General features: G+C 37.3%; 1 protein-coding gene across 2 annotated transcripts in view; it reads right to left on the bottom strand.

The window, feature by feature from the left end:
* Positions 1 to 3,053: 3,053 nt before the first annotated feature.
* PDCD6IP (programmed cell death 6 interacting protein) overlaps positions 3,054 to 24,904 on the bottom strand; it is a 30,662-nt gene continuing 8,811 nt past the window's right edge. The window contains exons 4-18 of one of the 2 annotated variants that reach the window (XM_058821163.1): positions 22,363 to 22,490; positions 21,643 to 21,796; positions 18,399 to 18,499; positions 16,606 to 16,722; positions 15,578 to 15,800; positions 14,722 to 14,845; positions 13,926 to 14,103; positions 13,419 to 13,530; positions 12,169 to 12,338; positions 11,206 to 11,454; positions 9,778 to 9,912; positions 8,817 to 8,911; positions 7,386 to 7,518; positions 6,816 to 7,021; positions 3,054 to 6,038 (exon numbers count right to left, since the gene is read on the bottom strand). In XM_058821163.1, coding sequence (XP_058677146.1) covers positions 5,873 to 6,038; positions 6,816 to 7,021; positions 7,386 to 7,518; positions 8,817 to 8,911; positions 9,778 to 9,912; positions 11,206 to 11,454; positions 12,169 to 12,338; positions 13,419 to 13,530; positions 13,926 to 14,103; positions 14,722 to 14,845; positions 15,578 to 15,800; positions 16,606 to 16,722; positions 18,399 to 18,499; positions 21,643 to 21,796; positions 22,363 to 22,490 — 2,291 coding nt within the window. In that variant the 3' untranslated portion in view covers positions 3,054 to 5,872. Of the gene's footprint in view, positions 6,039 to 6,815; positions 7,022 to 7,385; positions 7,519 to 8,816; positions 8,912 to 9,777; positions 9,913 to 11,205; positions 11,455 to 12,168; positions 12,339 to 13,418; positions 13,531 to 13,925; positions 14,104 to 14,721; positions 14,846 to 15,577; positions 15,801 to 16,605; positions 16,738 to 18,398; positions 18,500 to 21,642; positions 21,797 to 22,362; positions 22,491 to 24,904 lie in introns of both variants that reach the window. The other variant, XM_058821155.1, reaches the window with a different exon arrangement.

Consider the following 24,904-nt stretch of genomic DNA (forward strand, 5'->3'; position numbering starts at 1 on the left):
GTGTATGTGTACACAAATGTATATTCAACTCAGAAAAGTTTAAGCTAGCAAAAAGTAAGAGGTGCCACCAGGTGTGGTTTTGGGGAGATTTAAAAACCTGCAGTAGGAAATAGCAGAGAAACAAGAGCTGGGAAGGCCCACCCACAGGCAGACAGCACTGCAGTGAACTCCCCAGGTGTAAGGTAGTCAGCACTTACACCTCAGCCTCCCACCTCACACAGCACTCAGACTTGCTGTCACACATTGAAAAGCAGGCAAACCAATGGCAAATCTGTTAGATGAAATAACCTGTAAATGTTGCACCAGCCAAAACAGGGCAGTTATGTACCTCAGGCGGCCTCTGTGTTCCAGTGAAAGTCATCATTAGCAAAACCTGGACACTCAACTCACACGCCATGAGCAAGTCCTCCTGTTGTCTACTTTGGCACCAGGGTTGTAGGTCCTGAGGATCCCACTGCCAACATTGAAGCCAGAAGGGTCTCCCACTGCTAGCAGCATGCCTAAGGTGGGGCAGGAGAAGCTGGAGCTCAGCAGTGGCAGAGGAAGCCATTTGCCCTCATTCTGCTTGTATAACAGCCCAGTGCTTTCTGCCCAGATCACACAATGCTGCTTGTCCCCAACAATTTCAGACAGCCTTCCAGAGTGTGCCTGGGTCAGGCTGAGTCATGGGACAAAGATTACGAGAGATCAAAGGTTATTTCAGGTCAGAGGGCAGAAGCTACTTGATGTCAAAGGTTACTTTCTAAGGCAGATTTCCAGAATGAGACTAGTCCAGCCTCTGTACAGGACAGAAGTTAATTGAGATCACAGGACAGGGGCTCAAGGAGAAAGGTAATTGGAGCTCATACACTGCATAAGACCAAAATACAGAGGTTATGCTGGGTCAAAAGTTCTTTCAGAACAAAGGTTACTCAAGGTGCAAGGTTCTGCGAGGTCACAGGGCCAAGGTTAATTTATTTCAAATGTTACTCCACTGGGACCGAGGTTACATGAGGTCAAACCTTACTTCCAGTCAAAGGTTAATTGAGGTGACAGACTCCTCAAGGTCATGGGTTAATTGAGGACACAAGACAGAGGATCCTCAAGATCAAATGTTAATGGACCTTGAGGTCCAAGGACAGATGTTCCTCAATGGCAAAGGTTCCTCACAGTCACAGGACAAAACTCACTCTAGGATAAAGGTTACTTCAGGTCACAGGACAGGTTAGTCTAGGTGAAAGGTCACAGGAGGTGAAATTTGGTTTTGGTATAAATCTCACCAGTGCCCACAGTGACTCATAGCCAAGTCTCAGTACATTTTTGTCACCTGGATGCTGTCAGCTGTTGCATATGTCCCAGGAGCACAGTCCGAGACCAGCTGGGTTTCCAGGCCCATACCCATGTGTTTGCTCACCACCTCAGCCTGCAAGGAAAGGGACTGTAGGCACTGGGAATGGCCCTTCCACTGCTCTGCTTTCCCAACAACACACCTCACCTGGCTGGAAAACATAGGAACAGGTTATCTTCACACCAGCAAACACTCCAGCAGCTCACCAGCACCAAGAACAGCACTCCAGCACCCAGAAGTGCTTCAATGTGGAAGTGCAAATGCAAATCATCATTGCCATGCAGAACTGCTGAATGGATTAAAGGTAAAAGGACTGAAGGGACCAAAATCAGTAATTTGCAGCGAAGCCTTGGTGCTGATTTTGCAATGGCAGTTGCCTCTTCCTTTTCATGCTTGACAGTAAACAGTTTTTCCTCACAACCTGGTTAATAAAATTGGTGGCCAGCCTCTCACAAGGATTTTGAAACATTTAAAAACAAAAAAAAAGGGGGAAAAAAGCACAATATAACAACTGAGATACAGTTGTTGGCACCAGGGACTATTACACTCAATTAGGGGAATTATATGCAAGATTAAAGTCATAACTTTGAGATTAGCAGTAACTCTATGCTTGCCAGTAAGTTACAGGAGTCCAAATCAGAAAAATCTCAACTTGAGTATAAAATTTTTGACTGTCAGAACATAAAAGCACAAGGGAAAGTATTTAGAGCAGTGCAATTAAAAAAACTAGTTCATTTTTTTAAATCTAGCAGTACTTAGCTATCATGATGAACAAGACATCACTTTTTTTTAAAAAAAAGAAACATTGACCATTTCAAATATACCTTTCAAAAGTCATGGTAAACCTAAAAAGTCAGCACATTGGGTAATGTTAGTCAAAAGCAGCAAGAACCTCAAATCTTTCCCCATAAACAATACAAAAAAGCAATTTTGAGTTTTGCTCTGCTGTAATAGCTCGTCTTTTCAGGCACTGAAACTTTCCAAATAGTTTCTTTTAAACTATACACAGTGAACTACTGAAAATTTAGGTAGTTTCTCTAAATAGTATACAACTAAAACTCAACCCACAATTGCTCTTTTTAGTCTATTTTAATGTTCTGCCAGGATAAATGCATGCCAGAAAATGGCTTCTGAGATGCAAGTCATTTCAAAACTGAACACATTTCAGCAATAAGCAAGCACATCTCTCAGGTAACGCAGAGGGGGAAAAAAGTGTTTCCCAAAGGATTTTCTTGTGATTTTCAGCTACCTGACAATGGGTGAGGCTGTTACAGTATGTCAAGGTTCAAATATTGCCTCAAGGTACTTGGAAATAGCAAAGGACTTCACTCAGTCTAATTCAAAACAAATCTCACAAATCAGCTCTAAAAGCACTCAAAACAATGGGATGATAGTAAAAGAAGTACCATTAGCTGGCAGTGTCACATCAGTGGTGAGGAAAGAAGACACTTTTTCCATATGGGCTGAAACCATGTTAATAAAGACTGCAGAAAGACCTGCTAGCCTTAAACAGTTTGATATTTCACTGATGATCTGCTATTAGCTTGCTTCCTAAAACTTGCTTTTCTTACTAATTGCAATGAAAGCTTTTATGTAAGATGAAATAAATGCTTGACTTCAAAGTCTCTGAAAGGACAAGGTTGCAAACTTTTTCCCTCCACACAGCAATTGAAACAAGCATGGCATTTCAGAGCCTTTAAAATGAAAAAAAAAAATTAAAATAGACTTCTTGGATTGCCCATGGGGACTGTTTATTTGCTGTTATTAGCTGCCCTTACAACTCCTTTTCTTGCATCCCATGCTTTAATGGTCTTGATGCTGGGGATCTCATGTAACCCAGCCTGAACGCAAGTTCACAAAAACAAATTAGGAATACAAGTTTCTGAAGGCACAGAACCATTAAATCAATCATTTCCTCCTCATATAAACAGAGGGAAATACACTCCATCAGCTTTGGAAATAAACACAACTACCAGGATTTGAACGTGGCTGTTATTACCAAGCAGCTGTAGCTGATACGCCTTCATCACAGCACAAATGTTCTTGGAAGCCCATAACTTGTTTCCATCCTTTCCAAAACAACACTTGTCTGAACTCAAAGGAGTTGAGAAAAACACCATGAAATCAGGTTTTCTAACTGATTTTTTTAATAAACTATAGAAGAACAAGGTAACATTTCAACCAAAGTCATGACAACTGCATGCTTAAAAGCAGATACATAACATGTCTGGATATTTCTGTTCTCTTTAGGAAAAAAATAAAAGAGAAAAACTGAACACAATGCATAGATTTCTACACATATTCAAATAATAGACTAAAGCAAGCAGAAACACAACTGGAAAAAAATGTTTTGACAGTAATTCCAGATTTATGAAATTTTGAAAAGGAAATTTCAGTTCTAAGAATCTTTATGCTGGAACAAATGACTTCTTTTATACAGCATGAAAATAAATTTTGTCAATTGAGGCACTAGAAACAAACTTACACAGTAGCTCAAATGCATCTAATTTGTGAACTGAAAAACCTACAGCCCATGGTATACTAAAAATTAAGAATTTAAAAGGTTGCATTAGACTTGCACTTGCACATTGACACAGTGAAATTAGTGGAAAACTACTGTTTTTCCTGTTAGAATAAAATCAGGTTCTGATTGCTGTTTCCAAACAGTTATCTTCCTAGCTTTTTCTCATTGTCCTCGCTTGCCTCATGTCTTCTCATCGGGGAAAAAAAAAACAACAAAAAAACTGAGAGGTTTCTGTGCCACCCCATTCAACAACGTTTCTGAAGAAATGCAAAGCACCTGTCTTTGTGCAGTGGTTTCACCTACGGTGCTGGATTCTCTTACTCCATCATGTTCCCCACATCACTGAGCTTCTACAGATTAACCAATTTGTTTAGAATTAGGTACTCAGTAAGTTCTATAAGGGGTGCTCATTTCTACCTTTTGATCCACATTTTCTATGGGGGTTAGTGAGTATTAAAGACAAGGAGTCTTCACACAGTAATCGGGATGATCACACAGCAAGAGGAACTTGAGACAGAAAGAAAGGAGCTCATATGAATACAAATGCTGCTTTCTTCATGAGGAAGAATATTCATGATCCAGTGAGGTTTCCACCCAGATGCTACAATAACTGGCACCTCTAAACACCCTACACTAAAATATACCTCGATATCTTAATCAGGCACTTTAATAGAAAAACAAAGGAGTAACTTTTTGTAACACAGGTACTGTTATAGTTATTCTGTAAGGCCAGAACATCTTCTATCAAGCATTCAGAAAATTAACTGTCCCACAGAACCAACTCTTATCAAGGTCTAAATGAAAGGAGAGTCCCTCATTAGACAAGCCTGTTAGAAAAAGAAAAGGCTGAAAAATGGTTAGCAAATATTTGGTAGAAGCCATTAACCCCAAACTTAGATTCTTCACTATCTTATGTAAAATGCAGTGCAAGGTTACCTATCCCTTGAGATGATGGATCCAAAAGTAAACATTCAATATGCTTTAATTCACAAGATTTGCTTTTCCCCCCACCCCCCAAAAAAAAGTTTTCCACTGATAACAAGCTCCCTGAGGGAATACATCTATTTTTTCAAGGGAAAAAAACAATTATTTAAAAAGCAAACTGCAAAGCTCCAGCAATCAATAGTTGCCCTATTTTGAGCCATGACACATTTTCCACCACCATTTCTTTGGAAAACACAAGTTAGAACAACGACTCACTGGTCCTCTAAGAGGACCCTGACTTCCATTCTTTTATACAGTATCCTGCAGATGACAGTAACCATTCTTACAAAATGGTAATAAATGTATTTCAGTCCAGTACACTTCAAACTTATAGGAAAACTCTTACCTGTAAGACTTCATCTACCAACACTTAAAGGGTTAATTATAGATTCTGTCACAAAAATACAGAACCATGGAAAAGAGGTGAAAATTCACTTGTAAGGCTAAACCCTTGAGAACTTCTTTGTTACGAAAGTCAAGGGACAAATGAAAATCTACAGACACACATAACACATTTTTATGGTAATGAGAATGCCAAGTGTTTAAACCGTTCTTAAGTAATTTATTTCTTTTTACTGATGATTTACAAGGCCTTGATTATTAGACAAAATAGCATATTTTAACTAAACTAAAAAAAATACAAACCAATAGAGTATAGAAGGAAATGCTATATGGTTCTGTAGAATATATCACACCCAGTGCATCCACTGCTTTGTTTTTCTCATCTGAACCTATTTGTTACTTAGAGGACTTCTGAAAACAAATATTTTGGTCTAACCAAAATGTACTTTACTGCTTCAGACCACTGAATTAGGCTCGAATTTTGTCATTAGTCTATGGTCTAAACCACTGCAGCAGATCTTTCAAAGAGTTTAGTGTCATAAAAACTGATCTAGACATTTTGGAGCAGTTAACAAGAGACAGGAGTTATAGCTGCATACAGTTCAGTATGGTACACTAACGGAAGCCAGAAGTTTTAGTACACTTATTGCCAATTTCTCCCAAATTTTAACAAGCAGAGCTTCTTTGCAGAGACATTATTGCTGATAATAAGGCTGTTGAGGAAAAGGGTATCCAGGTTGTTGAGGTGGTGGATATGGTGGCTGTCCAGGAGTCTGATACACAGGTGAGGGTGCATATGGCAGATTATACTGCCCATACATGTATGGATTATAGCCCATTGGCATTGGCATCTGGCAATACCTGTGTGGGGGGAAAAAAACAGCATACCTGAGTTGAAAAACACCGATGATGGTAATTTGCAAAAACAACTCATTAATAGATACAAACACACATGCAGTCTCCACAAATGCATTCCTCTCATTTTGCTTTGAGTGCAGCAGGGAATGTGGTACAGAAATCAGACAGAAGGCGGAGTAAAGGCAACTTGCTGGAACTAGAACTGATCTAAATTAATTCTCAAATGTTTAATAACATTGCTGAGCCTGCTACCAAAGGAGAGCACAGCTGCCTTCAATTCCTTGTGATGACACCAGGAAGATGGAAAAAAAGCATCAGAAGAAAGCACTACTCAACTGGAATTTTCTCTGTATTTTTCAGTATCTTAGTATCATACTAAAGACTTGGAAAATAAGATATGCCAACGGTTTTGAGATAACCACCACCAAATGATTATCCAAGTGTTGGCAATAATCAACAAACCACGATAAGGGAAATGCAGCCCTATTTTCCTTCTCCTTTAAAGAAGATGAACTGTAAACACTTAAAATGTATGTTCCCACAAAAGGTACAAGCAAATGATTCCTACAAGAGTTACATGATTAAAACTAAAAAAAAAACCAAACAAACAAAACAAAACCCAACTAACCAAAAAACTAACAAACAAAATAACTCCTTCCCTCAAACAGCAAACAAACCTTCAACTTTAACAATAACTAATGTTAAAATGTTACACACAAGAAAAAGTGCTTTTAAGTAACAGGTTAACAAATAATCTGCTTAAGTGCTCCTGTAACTTACCCTGGGTAACCGGGATAAGTTGGGTAAGGTGGTCCCTGTGCCTGTGAAGGTGCAGTGCCTGCTGCAGGTGCACTGGCTCCTGGAGTAGGAGCTGGAGCAGCAGCAGGAGCTGCAGCTGTTCCAGAGGGAGCTAATGCAGAAGGGGAACTGCTTGCTGCAGAAATCACTGGTGGTGGTGGCCGTGCTGGTGGCTGTGGTTTAGTCCCCTAACAAGAGAAAGTGAATTAAGCTAGAGCTCATTTATCGAAATCTTGGAATCAAAAGCTGTGGTTATATGATTAATTCACTTTTATTTTCATTTTAAACAGACATTCCATATTTTGTCTATTCAGATAATGCAAAGCATCTAAATGGCAGTAAGCTTTTCATTTCAAATCTAGAAGTGATGAATATGAATAGTACATAAGACACCTCTCTGGAAAGCCTTAAGATTTTGCCCTCTATAACTTCCACACATTTCCAACCACACCAGTATACTAAGGAGTGATACACACAAATTACAGATCAGTTTAGAGTTCTCAAGAACAGACCCAGTATTTTCAACCCCCTAATTGTGCAGCATGTATTTACCACCATGGTTCTTGGGGCTGGAGTGGGAGCAGGAGATGCTGCTGGCTTACTTCCTGCTGCTGGCGTGGTCTGATACGTAGGCAGCGGGATGGAGGGAGCGCTGGGCTCCCTAGCAATGCTTTGCTGCAAATCTCTATTAAAAACAAAAGAGCAAACAGGCAGCTTAGTTTAAGAATGGTTTGTTATACACTGCAGCCAGTTAAGCTAAAAAGATGCAGTAGAGTAAGTCTAATATTTAAAGCATGATCACTGAGCTAGCTCAAACTAAATGTGAAGTCCAAATCACTTCCACAGAAACCATCCTCTAGCCAACTCTCTGATTAACTGTTACATTTATTTTCTAATAACGTCTTTATGTTCTAACTCAGTACTGGGTATAGATCACAACACATCCAAAACAGTAAAAGAGCACAGCAAGACTCAGCAGAATGTTCTATCAACACTAACCTACAGCCTTAACAGTGAACACAAACACAGCAGAGATGTGAGATACTCAGGCCTCTGCCTTAGGCAGACTAACAGCTTCCAAACTACATGAATGTAGGAAGCCAAATAAAGGCAGAAGGGGTTGTAATTTGGACTTTGTTTACAAGCACAGAGCCCAAATGAAAAATAACAATTCTACAAAGGATCAAGTTTGGAAAGGTAAAAATTGAGGGTTGAGCAACCCATTTTTAAGATGGCAAGTACACAGAACAACTGCATTTTCACCAACCAAAATTTTAGTAACAAGCTCTTATAAAAGGCTACATGCTTTGCTAAAGAACACTAATTAAATGGCAAACCTTTTCAGTTATGCTTTCTTCTGAAGAGAAGAGCCTAAAAATCACATCTGAAACATACTACACTAAGTCTGATCTCATATAGGGGACAATGACATCAAACACTCTTCCTCACATGAAGGACAAAATGCTTCTCTCCCCAGCATTGTAGGCAATCTACATATCTAAGCAATGATAAAGTGTGGGACTAGAGCAGACGTGAAAAGCAGAAGTAGAATACCAATGCTTTTCCCCCCTCACACTGAAGACATGGAAGCAAATCTCATGATGAAGCGTCTAATTTCTCAAACTAAACTGACAGCAGAAGTAGGGTGTGGAAATCAGAAGCTCCTCAAAGGAAAGAATAAAATAAAATAAAATAACTAACAAATGCATGCCAAAAAGAATAGAGAGTGAAATCATAACATGAAACAGATTTGTGTTGAACTGCACATAGGAACAACAGAGCAGACTTCAAAGTAGATTTTTTCCATTTATTTCTCCTATCACTTTCCTAGGAGAAATGAGAGTAGGACTAGGATTAAAGAAAAGAAGTGACAGGAAGAATAGGTGTGCTAAGCCTTCCTCATTTCAACATGTCCCCAAAGACAAATTTCTGATAAATACTTGAATATTTCTGCAATACTTAAACAAAACGTTGAAATCTTACTTGAGCAGTTCATCTCTTTCAGTCTTGCGAGCAAAGATAATGTCACTGCACTTGTTCTGGAATTTCAGCAGGATTTCTGTCAGCTCATTGTAAAACTAGTAAAGAAAAATAAAAACACAATATGCTCAATCAATACTTTCATACTCCATGCTGGCATACTTCTACATACTGATCCAGCTATTGGTGTTGTACTATTACAGTGCCCAGAACCTGTCATTCCAGTAAGGTTTGCTATTACATTCTATTAACTTTTCAGAACCAAAATTTGTCAGCTGCTGCTGCCCATCACTGTAATAATATAGAATTTTGTGTGTGTGTAAATATAAAAATAGTTTGGGATAACTTAAAAAACATACTAAAACTAAAGCAAAACTAGATCACTTCTGGTGATGAACTATTTATTTTTGTAAAGGATAATTGTTAATTTTTAATTTTATTGCTCTCAGTTCCATGCATTTCATTTGTATAGATATCTCAGAGATTGGATTTTTTCTGTCTAATGAGCTATCAATAAGCCAGCAAAAAATACTTAGTACAGAAGCCATAAGACAGACGGCCAGATCAAAAAAGCAAGCTAAATACAGCTCTCATTATTTCTCATGTATGCAGTAACAACATTTAAAACACCAATTTTATAAGATGATTAAATACCATGGGAGAACAGATGAAAGAATTTCTCAGATAAAATAGCTTATCTGGGTGCTTCAGCATCATTTAGTCAGCTGTAATTAACAACTTATCCTATTGCTCAGAAAAGCTTACTTTCCAGATAGGAACAAAGAAGCATTTCACAGCTCTTGAAACAATCAAAATTCAAGCAACTCACTGTCCTTGCTTCAGTAGTAAAATCCTCAAAAATGTACTTGTCAGCTACCATGTCTCCAAAGTTTGTTATGATTTTTGAATCACATTTCATTGTATACATAAAAAAGTCCTTTCAATCCCTTAAGCATTACCATACCTTTGTGCCTTCTTTTAAATTTGCTACAAGTTCCACAAAGTTGTCATTTGCTACAGCTAAGTTCTTCAAGACTTCTTCTCTTAAATTCGATTCATTGTTTGATTGCTTCATCTTTGAAAAATCCTGATGCGCATTCTTAAAAGAAGAGAATAAACAGTGTAAATAATGCAAGCTAGTTCCATGTAAGATTCTGTATGTTTTGTTTTCTCTTTTCTCTTGGTCATTGCTTCTGTTTTCCCCAATACCTGCTTCTCCTCATCTCCCATCCCCACTGGACTTCCACACTTGCTACCTGCCAAATGCAGTGACCATTATAATGTATATTTCAGAACTGTACATATGTTAACCCACTGGCAGTAGGTAGCACCACTTAATTACCTGCTCTGTTGTGGGCTGCCTTTAATAATTCTCAAGCTCATCCTGCAGACTGTCTTTCCAAGGCTACACTAATTAGGCTCTCTCCTGTACCAACTTCCCTTGATATTCATAAAATCATACTGAAAGTCAGTACTTTTAAGAAGCATTACTTCAAATTTGGTTGACATTGGCAAACTATTAAAAGGACAGGGAAGAGAAAACTTACAGAAGGATCACCTATTTACATCTCATTTCTTTCAGGAAAATAAACAAGCAAACTTTAAAAGACTGCTTCAACTGCCAGAAGCCAACTAACTTGAACTCCAGGACATTCAAACATTAAAGTAATACCCACCAGGATTTTTTAACTATATTGTGATAAAAAATATCCAAATATAAAATCCTTGCTAAATATGGTGTTTATGGTCGTTTTAAAAAAAGTATTCCCCTACTGGAAAAAGTGTCCATCACTACTCAAGCTGTCATTATCTTCTCTCCAAGCACTAAGACCTCCTCTTTTGCCAGATGTTTCAGGTACCCATCTCTGATAAATTAAGACTGAATTTATAAATAAACTTTGAGAAATGCTATTAAATTTTACTTCAAAGAGCTCTGCACATACTGGAAGTCAAGCATATATTGTAAAGAGCAATTAGGAATAAACCAAGCTCTACTTCAGAGATCCAAATTGTCTTCTAATAGACATTAAGGACACATCTCCTGTTATCCCATGAAGAATTAAAATGGAGTGAGGGGAAAAAACAAAAACCAAAAAAACATTTTATCACACCACTTAAGCTTCTTTCAAGGACAAAACCATCTGCAGAACTGGGCTAAGAAAAGGTCCAATAGAATCTACACTGGAGCTGTAGGGAGACCCTGCTAAACATTCCCATTTCTTTTTAGTGAACACAAAGACATCTCTCTATTTCTCAGTGCTGAGGCATAAAGGAGTATCTACTGACATACAGAATAAAAAGCAAAACAGACTAGAAAGCAAAGTGAGACTAGACAGGTAGAAGCATCATTGCTCTTAGTTTAGGAGAAAGGAAAACATGCGAAGTGTTATACCTGAATGTTTTTGAGCAGTTCTTCCTGCTTTTTTAGGGACTCCTGCACTTTCTGTGTGTAACTTCCATAAATTCTGTCCAACTCAGTCACAGAGATAGCCTCCTCATTTATAGCACCATCCTGTGCAAGTGCAGTCAGGAATTTGCTTGTCATGTCAAAATTCACAGATTTCAGGTCATTTTCCAGTTGTTCTCTCTCCTTCTTAACTTCATCCAGACTGGCCAGCAAAGTCCTTAAGACATTAACAACCTAGACAATAGAAATGTCCTAAGTTAGCAAGTTTAGAGCAACTATTGGGGAAGTATAACCTACTAATAACGTGTTTCCATCTTGCACTCCTCACTGATGCTGGCAGTATTTCTCCATGAGTATTTTTTTATGAATGTCTTTAAAGGTGAGAAACCAGGACAAAATATGACCAAACAAAAGATCTTCAAGCATTTCTCAATCTATATTCTCTTCTACAGGTTTGCTTTTGCTGAATTACAGCAAAATGTTTGGGTTTTTTTAAGTTGATCAGATACCTTCCAATAGGATATTCTAAGACAGCAGCAAAAAACAGACATAAAATCATTACTATGAGAAAAACAGTAATATTGCTGTAGATGAGCCATTAACTTCTTGGAAAGCAATTGGTGTAATTGCCTACTATTTAAAATAAACTTTAAAATACTGAGCCACGTCTTATGTTGTCCCTGAGCACTACATCCCACTTCTCTACACAACAAAAATATTCATTACTCCTTTTATAATAGTCAATCAGTCTTGCTGTCCATAGTGGTTGACTTTGCTCACATTAAATGTACCAAATTATGCTCAAGAAGATTTTAAACATGAAGACAAGTGTTAATTACCTCACATATCAACTGACACAGAAAAAATTAGATTACCAATTCAAGCAAGTTTACTTTGTTAGACAAATAGCATTTCTATTCAAAATAGAGAGAGATTTCACTGCTTTACCTCATTTCCCTGTAGTGTTTTGGCTGGGTTGGCAGAAGGTATGGCAGCATTGAGCTCTGCCTCTGGCTTGCACAGAAGCGCAATCGTATCCCGGTGGGTCTGATAGCGCTCCTTCACCTGCCCATCTGCTTGCACAGCTTTATTCAAAATATTATGGTAATTGGCTCCCTCTGGGGGCAGGAGGAAAAAAAGAGTTTATATCATTTCAAAATTTGTTCCATCCAATCTTGCACCTGAGCAGTTTTTGTGCTTTTCAGCAAGCCATCATACATTTTTATAAACCTGCACAATATGTAAGATTTTTATATAAAACTTAAGCTTCCAAATTATGTTTTAAGAAATGCATAAACTAGGCACCTATAACAATTCTCCCATGAAGCACACAAAGGTATATGAATAAACACTGCTTTGAGCTACTCTGCCAATTTAAACCTCTGTAACTTTGCAAGACCAAGTCAGTGGTATCAGTCCCTTGTTAACTTCAAAAGACAACACATATTAGGTACACAGAAAGCATGATATAGTGGTGTTTTTAAGTAGTTTGACCTAACTGCTGGGGAAAAAATAAAAACACCCACCAAATTAAAGAGACAACACATGGATGGAAAAAAAAAATATGTTGACAAAGTAAAATACATTGACGTATTGAAGAGGCAATTGAAACTAGATCCTTAGGAGGGCAGACATTTTTCACTTCATTTGCTTTCTGAAACTTTAGCATGCAATGTATGAAGCAAAGTGACTCAGAGTCCCCAGAAGTGCAAAGGAGAGCTGCTTTATTGCAAAAACTAAGCCTTTTTAAGCAGTTAGCCAGTTATCAGTTTATATACTTTTAAGGCACAACAAGCCCAAGTCAATCAAGCCCCATACACCATGACGTGGACATGCGGCAATCATGCAGCACATCTCTCATGTCTCTCTACCCCTATTCCAGCTGAGTCACTCCCCCAGAGTTCCCCTCTACTTAGTCTAAGTAGCCTGAGCCATGATTTACAAGGGCAACAAGACCCTTATTTCATGAGACTTTACCTATATGCAACATGCACATACACACCACAAGTGCAAAACCAGCAGCAAATTCCCTCCTGTCACATCCTCTTTCAGCTCCAAGTAACAGTGCAGATTGCAATCAGAATATTTTGGCATAACCTGCCTCAAACTGATATTTGTGTACTTACAGAGCACTGAAAACTACTTTAATTTATGCTCTGGACATCTTTAGAACCCAAAGCATGAAACATGGACTTTACCTGCCCTCAGAGGCTTATAGAGTTCATTGGATGGTGTTCGCTGCCAGCGTTCTTTGAATTTTGCTCGCAGGTCATTGTCTGTAGCTTCTTCTTCATCTAATAATCTCAGAGACTGCAAGAGTAAAATGTGACATGCATTATGAGCTGTTTTAAACATAAAATAGCTTCAAAATATGTAGCTAATGTAGAAAACAAAAACTGCCTACACATTCTTTTAAAATATAATTTGACAAATAAAAAATAGGCACGAAAGGGACAAATCACTCAAATTTCTTTAGAATGTTCTTTAGAACTCCATCAACTTTTTTAAAAAGAAAATATTTGTAAGGAAACATCCACATGTGACAGCACAGTTTTTGTATGGGCTAAACACTTAAATAGCATACTTTGAAAGTGTTATTAAAGTTACAAGCATTTGAATAAATATGCACTTTTTCTACTGTCATTTAAAGCATTCAGTGGAGATATATCTTAAGTATGTTTTAGTGTAGTGGGTTTTGGGCTTACTTCATCTAGAATTTCTTTGTTCCTTTGCAGCAGCTCAGGCAGATCTTTGATCAGCTGATCAACAGTCTGAATTCCCCCCTGCTCAATCACAGACTTAGACTTGTTCAAAATAGACTGAGGAACAGTATCACCAGACACATCTTCAATAGCAGCAGGAAGATTGAGGGAAGCCAACACACTGAAAAAGTAAATGTATTAAATAAACAACTTTTAATCTGAAAATAACACTGCTAGCTAAACAAACAAACAATCACACAGTCAATTACAATGGAAATGGAGTGCAATGTATGCCTGGGCTGAAATTTCAAACATACATCTCACTAAAAATACATTTCAAAGCTCTTAAAAAGCTAAAGAAATCCTAGCCTTTTAGTACTTACAAAACATGGAAAACATTTTAGGTAATGATTGGTAGACAAAAGAAACAACTGCTTTAAGTTACAGTGCTATCTCTCAGATTGCACTGACTTTTTGTAATTATTTAAAGAACTTTTTTTTTTTAATGACCATTGGAATATGAAAATCCTTCTAGATTAATGGTACTGGTTCTGAGAAAGTGTTGGACTCCTAAAAAATAGGGGAAGATGGCAGAAAAATAAATACTACTTGTTTTTAATAAGCTTTCAGATTTAACACCTACAGAAAAGTAGTTCTAAATCCCCCTGTTATGGTTTAAATTTGCCAGCCTAGCAAACAGTAATGAAAAAACACTGCTATAATCTGGATATCTGCAGACTACAAGGCACCCTAGGCTCACAAGCCTCACTTGAGAAACTTAACAAGCAGCCATATTTACCCATTTGCCAGATTTGTGGCTTCTCTCATCTGGGCTATTGACCTGTTTACCAGATCTGCCTTCCTCTGGTTATAAACACTCACAGACTGTTGCACTTGCAATGGAACCATCTTCTCAAACAGGTCTGCAATTAGAGTAGTATAAATTATACAAGCAGCATTATGAAACTAAAAGCACAAACACCTTCACAGCTTTTTTGTACATATTGTACTACAGAGACTGACCTAAACAGTTTAATATGCTTTCCACCTATTCCCCAAGATGTCTTAAAAACAAAAATCTATTTTTAAAGACCTTTAGATTTCAGTTTTTAAGGCTGAATTGAGTTTGAGGTAATTTAAAGACAATATATTTGCACCAATTGTAGGGTTACAAATTAGATTTCCCTTAAGGCTTCATTTCTAATTTTGTTTCATTAAAGGAAAAATATGAGAAAATTAAGAGAAATTTTTCACAACTCATCTGCAGAACTGAAATTTTTCAACTTTATAGGAGACCAGCAACAAGGTTAGTTAATATTGCCTAACTTGGTACTGTCCCCTACAGAACTTTCCTTCTAAAATTAAAAAGATTGGTTTAATATAGAAAATACAATTGCTGAGAAAATCTTATAAAGATCTTTAGGAGGATTGTACATTTCAGGTAAGAATTTTCAATCTGTGCTTTATTACACTTATCATCAAGAAAAACAACAACAACAGACTGGAGAAGAAAAACAGCAGTTTCAAAAACACAGCTGTACCCTTAACAGAATGCAAAAAGGAAATGTTTATCTTTGCATGGTACAAATGAACTTTGTTGATCATGTGTTTCACAAGGTAACAATTACCCTGTGCACTCCACACACTTTGCTTACCCGTGAATTTCTGACTGAGTGGAACAACAACTGGAGTAGACTTCACAAGACTGGCTTTTCCAATGGGCTCCAAATCTTTCAGGTCAGGAACCCGGTCATGGTAAATGAAGTCATTGTCTTTCTTGGCAGCTGCGAGTGCACGGTTGATTTTGTCAACCAGATCTTTAACGTTTATGTATTCATCGTAGCGAGATGCCACCGTTTTCACCAAATCTGCTGCATGCTAAAAAAAAATAAATACAGTTAAAATAATAAATTTTCTTTCTCCCTTTCATATTAAGAAAACAGATGAGCGTACAAAAAAGAAGTTTCAAGCTCCATCCTGCATGAAGTTGACAAATGCATAACAGTAACTTTCAAGATGTCAACACGATCACCTGTCAAATTTCTTGCATATCAGAAGATGCACAGTGCACATGGATCTTCACTAGTAGCATTTCATATAATCATTTTCCAAAAATAAATTTCCAGGGACTTAAAGGAAGTAGTTCATTTTAGCTTTTTTTTTTTCTCTACTGTATTTAAAACAGGAGACAACCTTATTTATTGCAACATCTGAGTCCCTCTAGAAAAAACACATGAGGAAAAAACTATAAAGACTAAAAAGAGAACTGTTTGTACAATTTTTTAAAATTACTCGGATTTAAAGCAGGATATCAGCAAAATACTAGGTATAGATCAGGAAGAATTTTAATCTTTGGGGGATTTTTAATAACATTACATAGGAAAATTTATCAAGAAATCTGTCATATTAGCTGTACTTAGATATAAAGCTTATGCAAACACTAAGATAAAGATTTAACATGTCAAGCAGTATCAAATTGCCAAAAAAAACACTAAAACACATCTTTAAAAAAGTTAGAGAGGTGACTTTTATCTTTGCAGCTGATAATAATTCAATTCATGTGATAAGCATGCTCAACAATTTCTGAATACATTTATTCTTAGTTATTTGGATTTCAGAACTCCAACCCAGCTTTCCAGGATTAAAAGTTTTTCCATATTTTTCAGAGAAGAAAGTTACTCACCTGTAACCTCCCAATTTCTTCACCAAATTTCTTCTGTTGTTTTGCCAGGATAGACTGATGATATTCTGCATTGGCCTGCATAATGCAGTGCTTTGCAGCCAGAACAGGAAACACCTCCTGGAAATAAAAATACTGACCAGGGGAAAGTCCAACCACAATAACCACCACAGACAACATGGGATGCAGGAAGAAAAAGGAAGAAGAAAAGGAAATTAGATTCACCCAATTAATGGTTTAGATAGGTTAAAACATTAGAGGTAAATGTCAGAGATCATGTGGCTTTGCATGGATTGAATTTTTTTTTTAAATCTGCTGTTGCAAAATTCTTGGTGTTCATTATTTTAAATGAACTATGATTTAAATCCAAGCCATGAAGTCACAACATTTACTTCAAAGATAAGAAATGCATGCATGTAGTAGAAAGGACAGTTGCAAGAACACATCCAAATACCCCCAGACAAAGCCAAGACAGTGTTCTTAAGAAATGGAGGTGGGTGGAAAGATAGGTCTTCTAGGGGTTTTTTGGTTTTGATTGGTTTTTTAATTAAACAAAGTAATTACACTTAAAACAGCAGCAGGCCTATCAAGAAAACAACTACAATTATGAAAGAACAAATAAAGAAGACCAGTAACTACTGACATGGAAAGCAACTTAAAAGTCATTTTTAGACTTTATATAAGTGCACTTATCTTTGCAGGAGTACCAACCAAGACATGAAGAAAACATTACGCTGCAGCGCACAGTACAGACATGGTCTTAGATCAAGGATTTGGCCTTACTGTTTTATTTCTTAAGTCAAGCAGCACTGGAAAACCAGAGTGATGTTTTAAAGACCTCAGTATACAAAGACCTGCTTCTTCACAGTTCTGCAAATTTGCTGCTCCCCCAGAGATGAAAAAATAACATTTAAAAAAAAGGGTAAATTTGGAAGACAAAGCTGTCTCAAAGGCCTTGCAACTGGAGTTCGACACATCCAATCAGCCTTCACGGCACACTCCTAAACATGGAACTGTTCTCAGAGCTGGTGTTAAGCAGCAAACCTTATGCTCTTGCAAATAACCTCACTTGACAGATTACTTTGCAACTGGAACAAGGAGCAGATCTACAGCTTAGAAAGGAACACAGCAACAAAACATAATGCAATGGCTGTATTATATCTCACTGCCTGTCAAAATCATCATAAACATAACACCTACGTGGAAACATTCAAGGAACATGAGAAAGATCTTTCTACCTCTTCCAAAACTAACAGCATTCAAATCACCAGTCAAGATTAAACTGGGATATTTTACAAGTATCAAGGTTGCTTTGGGGCAGTGCAAGATAAGGCAGGCAGAAGACACACTGACTTCCAGTCATGTTTGTCACTAACAGGTCAGTGAACAGTACCTCCGTATTCATGCTGTACTCAACGTGAGAGCAAATTTCACATGGAAACACTGAGACTAAGGAGCCAATTAAGCCCAAATAGAAAGTGTTAGTTTGAAAACAGATTTAGTAAGGCATTAAGTTCTAAGAATGCATCTCTAAATAACACCATAACCATTTCAAGTTTACTTTAATGAAATGCATTACAAATAAATGCACTTCATGTAATGAGATCTTACTTATTAAAAAAACCCCACACTCTTTTGCCCCCTCGATTCTTCACTGTTTTTCAAATTACAGGTTCATTTTCCTTGAAAGCAGCTTGAGAATACACATTTTAAGTGTCTTTCAGTAAGTACACTGTAAACAATAACAGTTACTCACAATAACAACATATCCCACATTATTCCCATGAGTTACTAACCTTGGGCAAAGTATCTTTATATTGACACTGTTTGTAAGCATCACCATAGTAATCTGCAGCTTGATTTGCTAGTTTAGCTATGATAGCATCTTTCATTTTATCTGTGGGGAGAACAAGAAAAAAAACCAAAGAACAATTAAGACAATCATAAATTTTTACAACTGAACAGGCGATTATTTAATCTTTAAACAGCAATAACTGCATTTTAAGTGTACAGCTTTACATTACATCTCAAAGGTGGGATCCCATTCTTCCCTCTCGATATCCAGCAGCAGTTTCCAGGATTTCTACTTTAATTATGACATCCAAGGTTCAGTCAGTTGTACAAGAAATCTTTTGGCAGCTGCAAGCATTTATGCAGGATTAATAGTGATGCTTTACCTCAAACCAATGGCAAGCTGCCAATAAAAGCCACAACAGTCCCACTCATAACTCTCACAGCTCGCTCCCAGCCCTTCCTAGTGCCAGCACAAGCACTTGTGCACCAATAGTCAAAGAATTTAGCTGAAATCTAGTTAACAAAATAGGTTTTATTTTCAGCAGGATCTGTTCCTAACCCAGTTCCATGTCAGGACTCTGAAAAGCTGCAATAGGGAAGGGAGTGGTCATTCCCACTGCAGTCCACACCACTGTCAGCTTACAGCAAATATAGAAACACCACTCCTAGACATAAATAACCACAGCTCCTCAAAGTCATATCCACTACTTCCTATCGGCACATGTGCCTATCTGCTGTGGCATCCCCTGCCTCACATCCTCATCCCGCTCCTGAAGCCAAAGCTGCTAGAATAGGAACATTCTGCAGCTCTCTATCTCCTTCTATACAGGAGACTTGCACTATTGCTAGTGCAGGCTGGAGATTATATCCTTGTATAAAAGAGATAAAGATAACCTCTGGCCTGCACTAGCAATTCAGCCTTCCAAGATAAGGCAGGCAATCAATGCAAACACTGGCTGTCCACTCTAAATAGCTGCCCTTAGACACAAGCACCCAGTGACCCTTAGGTACTGACATACTGATAAGCATGACTGTGGACTATGGGAGATTAGGAATTCTGCAGAGTATGTTTATCTGCCAAAATTCAACCAAAAGAATTCCCAAGTGGTCTGCTCATACCAGCATACTCACACATCTATCTACAGGATTTCAGACATGAGCAGTGATATACTATATTCAGCTTCTATGAAGTAAACATGTTTAAGGTATGCCAGGAAGATCTTTTCACTGAAGAACAGGATTTAGAGGACAAGCTGAGAGAAAGTAGCTTATGAGATATATTACCTTTCTTCTTTGCTAGAATGTTCCTGTCTGGTGCAGTACAAACCACACAAAAAACCTAAATAACTTCCTTTCTAGCCCCACCAAATGTGCAGTAGTTGCATCTTCCTTTCTATAGCTGGACCATTAAGAAAGGAAAAATACTGGCATACTAACTACATTTCCATTAACAAAGAAGATGTTAGAGGAGACTCATCTGTCCATGCAGACAACTCAGAACATATCTTTCACCATCAGAAGCTTTAGTTTTTACTCAGGTATCTTTAAAATATTGCAGCTACAATGTAAGATTTGATTCAGAACAGCAAATATGTTCAGACTTCAAGACCATTAAAACATCAGGAAAGGCTCAGAAAATAAAATAACTGGCCTATAGTTACATAATGAAGTTAGAGATGACTGATCAATTTGGCTTTTGTCAAATACTTCTACTTTCTTTTAACTTCTCAATAAACTCAGCTGTATCAGAAATACCATTGTAGCTGGTAAGCTGATAAATGGACTATCTCACATAAGAGAAAGCCCAGAAAATTCCAAGTAAGGTAAATAGTCAATGCAGCAAGAAGCTTAATTTCTGGTTTGAGATCTAACTTTGAAGGATTTGCGCTTGAAAAACGGGTTTTTGAAGGCAATCATGTTGTCAACCATGATTCTTCACAAAATGTCTTTCCCCCAGAGAAAAGAACCTAAATCCACCAAAATCTACAGCCTTCATAATCAGATGATTATTAACCTTACTGTCTTTAAAACACTGTCAGACTTGTGGTCTTGGGAGTAATCACAAAAATCTTCAGGTCACTGTGCACACCTGGGATTTGGATTAGCCTTGTTTCATCTTTTTTATGTTTTGGAAAAGAAGAAATCAAGACAATGACAATCTATTTGTCACACAAAATGAGGGAAGCACCTGCTCCGTTCCTGAGGAAACATTTTGGCTATTTCTTGTACTAACTTATTTCAAAGCAATGTCCAAACAGCCAGAGACTAAAATACTACTACCAGCATGATAAAGAACAAACATAATTTATCAGCTGGCTGAAGGACAACAGCTTCTTGTTGAGCTTCTCCTAAGAGCAGAAAGGCTACAAGAGTTTTCAGGTATCTTCCCTATGAAGACAAGAAACATCACAGTTCAGATAACCCATGTCTTCCTCCAAAGTATTCCAAATAATGTCAGGAGAGAGAGCCATTTGTGGGCAATCACATTTGACCTCTATGTCTTTAGCTTCTAGATGAAGAACTTTTTCTGAACAAAGAGAGAAGAGCAGAAGAGTAAGAAATTTTGTATCAAAGATAGTACCATTCCACGGAAAACTTATTTGAAGCCTAAGTTCTCTAATAGTGGTGTTAAGATAGCTAGACTTTGAATGTCTATTTCACAATCAACCCTTAATATCCAGGGAAACTATTTTTTGTTCTACCAGCAGAATTTCCCTCCCCAAGATAACTGGGCATTCTAAAAGAACTGGTCAAAGAGTTTCTCTGTTAAAAGCAGGAGCAACCAAACAGAATTTGTTTCCCTTCAACTCTTAGAAAATCTCATTGGTTTCTAGCACAGTCATTTCTTTCTAAATTCTTGTGAAATCGCTCCCTAGACTGAGGAGTAGGGGAGTACTTGCAAAACCCCTTATGCCCCACTTTTAGTACTCTCAGTTAATTCAGAGAGTCTTTTGTCTTCAAGGGAGAAAGGGAAAAAAATAATTTAGCAATATCATTTGTAAAGATGAAGAACATAAAAAAGCAGACAGGAAAACTGCACTGTCAGGTGAACCTTAGACAAATTCTTAAGGGACATCTGTATTTTGTGTTTAATGACCTGCAAGAAGCATGGGGAGGATCAGAAAAGGCAAACATAAAAACTTCTGAAACACCCCTGACAGGCTCTTAGTAACTTAAAACACTTCTAAGGTTTTGGGACAAGTTGTAATATGCCCTTAAATATACAAGACAAAAACTAAAGTATACCTCTTGTCGCTTTCAAAAAAAAGACTTCTTGGGCTTGAGCCAGCATAATAAGACTGAGAGTCCCAACTGTGTCTGGAGAGATGTCCACTGTAGGCTCTCGATTCAAGGCTGACAAAACTGTGTCTTTAATGTGTTGAAAAGCACCACTAGCAAACTAAATAAACAAAATAATATATTATCACCCATTCTTTTCATATGCATTTTCCCACTAACAAATATAATACATATAATTTTTTTGAAAGTTTCTTTGGTCTATGGTCTCCCATTTATTGTTTAGTCATTAAAAACACGCCATTGTGACCTCTTGTTCTTGTAGCCACTTACAATGAGACCATTATCATGACAGACTATAAATAATGGTGTATTGGTTACACCTAACAACCTAAGATTTTAACACATTCCAGAAAGACATAAGAGATTATTACTCTAATATTTGTGAAAACTAAAATTTATACTAGCTAAAATTATTAAATCTTAAGCTGAATGTTTAGCTACCAATTCGCTTGAAGGAAGGAGTATGCAGAACTCTATAGAATTATATCCTCCAAATCTGATAAACAAATATGACACAAGATCAAGTACACAGCCAATCCATGTTTGCAATTAAGAGCAGGAAAATATGTACACATTTTTATAAATGTGTATATAGTTTTAAAATTGAGAGATACTTGATGTTTTAACAACACAAATTCTGAATGCAGAAGCAGGGAGCCTCTGTACCTGATAGTGCTTAGCTGCAGCTTTTAGTCCTTCATCGTTATCCAGATTCTGCTCTGCTGCAATCTGGCTTGCCAATGCTCCACAGTTGAACAAAACACAGGTCTTCTCATATCCCAAACTTGCCAGAGCTACAGACAAGACAGACAGTTAGCCAGACTGTTAAGAAAATAAACTTCAGTTCTCTAGCATCCTACATATGAAACACTACTCTTTATCAGTAAAGGTATCAACAGTTTCAAGTAAAAACAAACAAAACCCTAATCGTACTGAACTTGTCAAGTTGAAGTCATCTTCAATCTGAAGACTGTAAAGTCTAATTTAGTACTACCACAAACTGTTTCCATGTGAGCAACTACAGAAAGCAACACAATACATAAAAGCAGTAGCATGAAAATGTATACAAAATAACTTCAAAGTCTTTCTAACTAGAGTGCAGCTTTTTGGCTTTTGAAGCATTCATTACCAAGTGGTCATCTGAAATATGAACTTCCACACATTAATCACTTTGCAATGAGTGACCAATTACAAGGACATGTTCTGTTTTCTATCTACTTAAATGTAGGGAAATTTTCACTTTTAAAGCTATTGTTGCAGGCTGAAAATGCTGAAAAATATCTTCTTTATACATGTACTGAAACAGTTAAGGATTTACTTAGTTAAAACTTGATCTCACTAGGCAGCAGTGTAGACTACTCGAAGCTATTCCTGCAGTACTTCTTCAGCCCAGAGGATGGAGCCCACACTTCTGAAACTAGAAATACCTGAACAGGAACCATTTTGAATAGTAATCACTTTCAAAAGGTTAGTTGCCCTAGGAAAGTGCTTGAAAAAAACAAATACTGTAGATAATAGTTCCTACCAGTGTCAAAAGGTATCTAGACAGTCCTCCTGGAGAATACAGGAGGGACAACTACTGAATTTTCAATTTCACAAACCCAGGTACGGTTATCAGTAAAACATGAAGGTACTCAAGATGTACATTTCTTTCATTTCACTGACACCCAACCTCCTTAAACAGCTACATATTTATCTAACACCTCTCTGAAGCTCCTATGTTAGTGCTCACTAACCTGCACCAAGTTTTCAGCAAGTAAGCCTAAATCTGACATGCAATTTTTCCCACTTTTTTCTGATTTACACTGCCACAGTCATTATTTTATCTAGATCATCTCCCTTCTCTAAGTTTATTTTCCAGAATTTTTATCAGAATAAGGTCTTGAACTCAGACAAAAGTTGTTTAGACTTGGAAAACACTAAAACTCAGGACAGAAAATATGAAAGTTTCTGAAGTGCAGAATTACTTTATACTCTGGACCACAGCACAAGTGTGATTTACTACAGCAATACAGATTTTCCACAGACTCATCTGTTTCCAGCACTACCTATTAACTTAAGTCAATATATTTCAGATGACGTGTCATGCTGTGAACTCAGTCACTTTTCAAGCAATCACATTATCTGTCAGATACCACTGTGATACAGACTTGGGATCCAGGGGAAGGTGGGAAGCCAACAGTTCAGCACCACTGCAAGAGCCAGAACTCTCAAATTACATCCCTGCATCTTGTTGCCACAGAAGTCTCAGGAGTTTTATGCTGAATTTCTATCTGGAAACTCCTCTTAGAAGTCAAGAGAAATTTTGCTTCCTTGATTCCTGATATCTTTGCTTTACACTGACAAACCTCACCACCAATTCTGATCTCTTTTTGTTAATTTCTTCCCACCAAGATCTGCTTCAAAGTTTCAAAATGACCCTAATCCCATTGTTTGTTAACAGAGCATTACTCTCATCTCAGTTAAAAACTTCTTTGATATTTGACACAGACTGCTGCATAAATTTTTGGCCATCTACCTCACAGATTATTTAGACTAGCATATAATTAACCTGCAGACAAGCCAGCTTCCTCAAGCTGCAGTAACATCACATTTATTCAAATTCTTACGGTAATCATCATTGTTATGGTTACTGATTTTTTTCTCACAATTATTACAGATCTCTAGTGATTCACAGACTATGTTTCCATCATAATTAAACATTTCTGAATTTCTTTACAAAGAAATAGATTCAATCCTCATTAAATATTAGGCCCAAAGAAGAAAGAACAAGCCAAATTCTGAGAAAAAAAAACCCAAAGCATCTCCAGGAAGGTTTCCAATTATCCAGGACTTCTTAGAACAGTTGGAACAGAAAGCAAGGATCACCTGAGTATGCATAGGTAGGCATAGGTGTATTGTTACAGATATGGTTTACACAAGTGCAACTGCTAGCATGTGTATTCAGAATATAGAAAACTGCAAAGATTTCCAGTAGTTGCTAACAGAGAGCTGTATAAAGCAGGAAAAAACTTTAATAAAAATAAAACCAGAGTAAGTTCAAATATCTTTTTCAGGCTTTGTCTGGAACTTCAAAATTGCCATGGTCATCTTGCAATGCTGATCATGATGAACACTTAGGTATAAATAGAAATACAAAAGAATGATGACACACATCTGAACCACTCCTCACTCACTCAAAGGATGTAGTCTTACTTCTATATTGGCA

This window comes from Ammospiza caudacuta, chromosome 1 (assembly GCF_027887145.1).
Source record: "Ammospiza caudacuta isolate bAmmCau1 chromosome 1, bAmmCau1.pri, whole genome shotgun sequence".
NCBI classification, from domain to species: Eukaryota; Metazoa; Chordata; class Aves; order Passeriformes; family Passerellidae; genus Ammospiza; species Ammospiza caudacuta.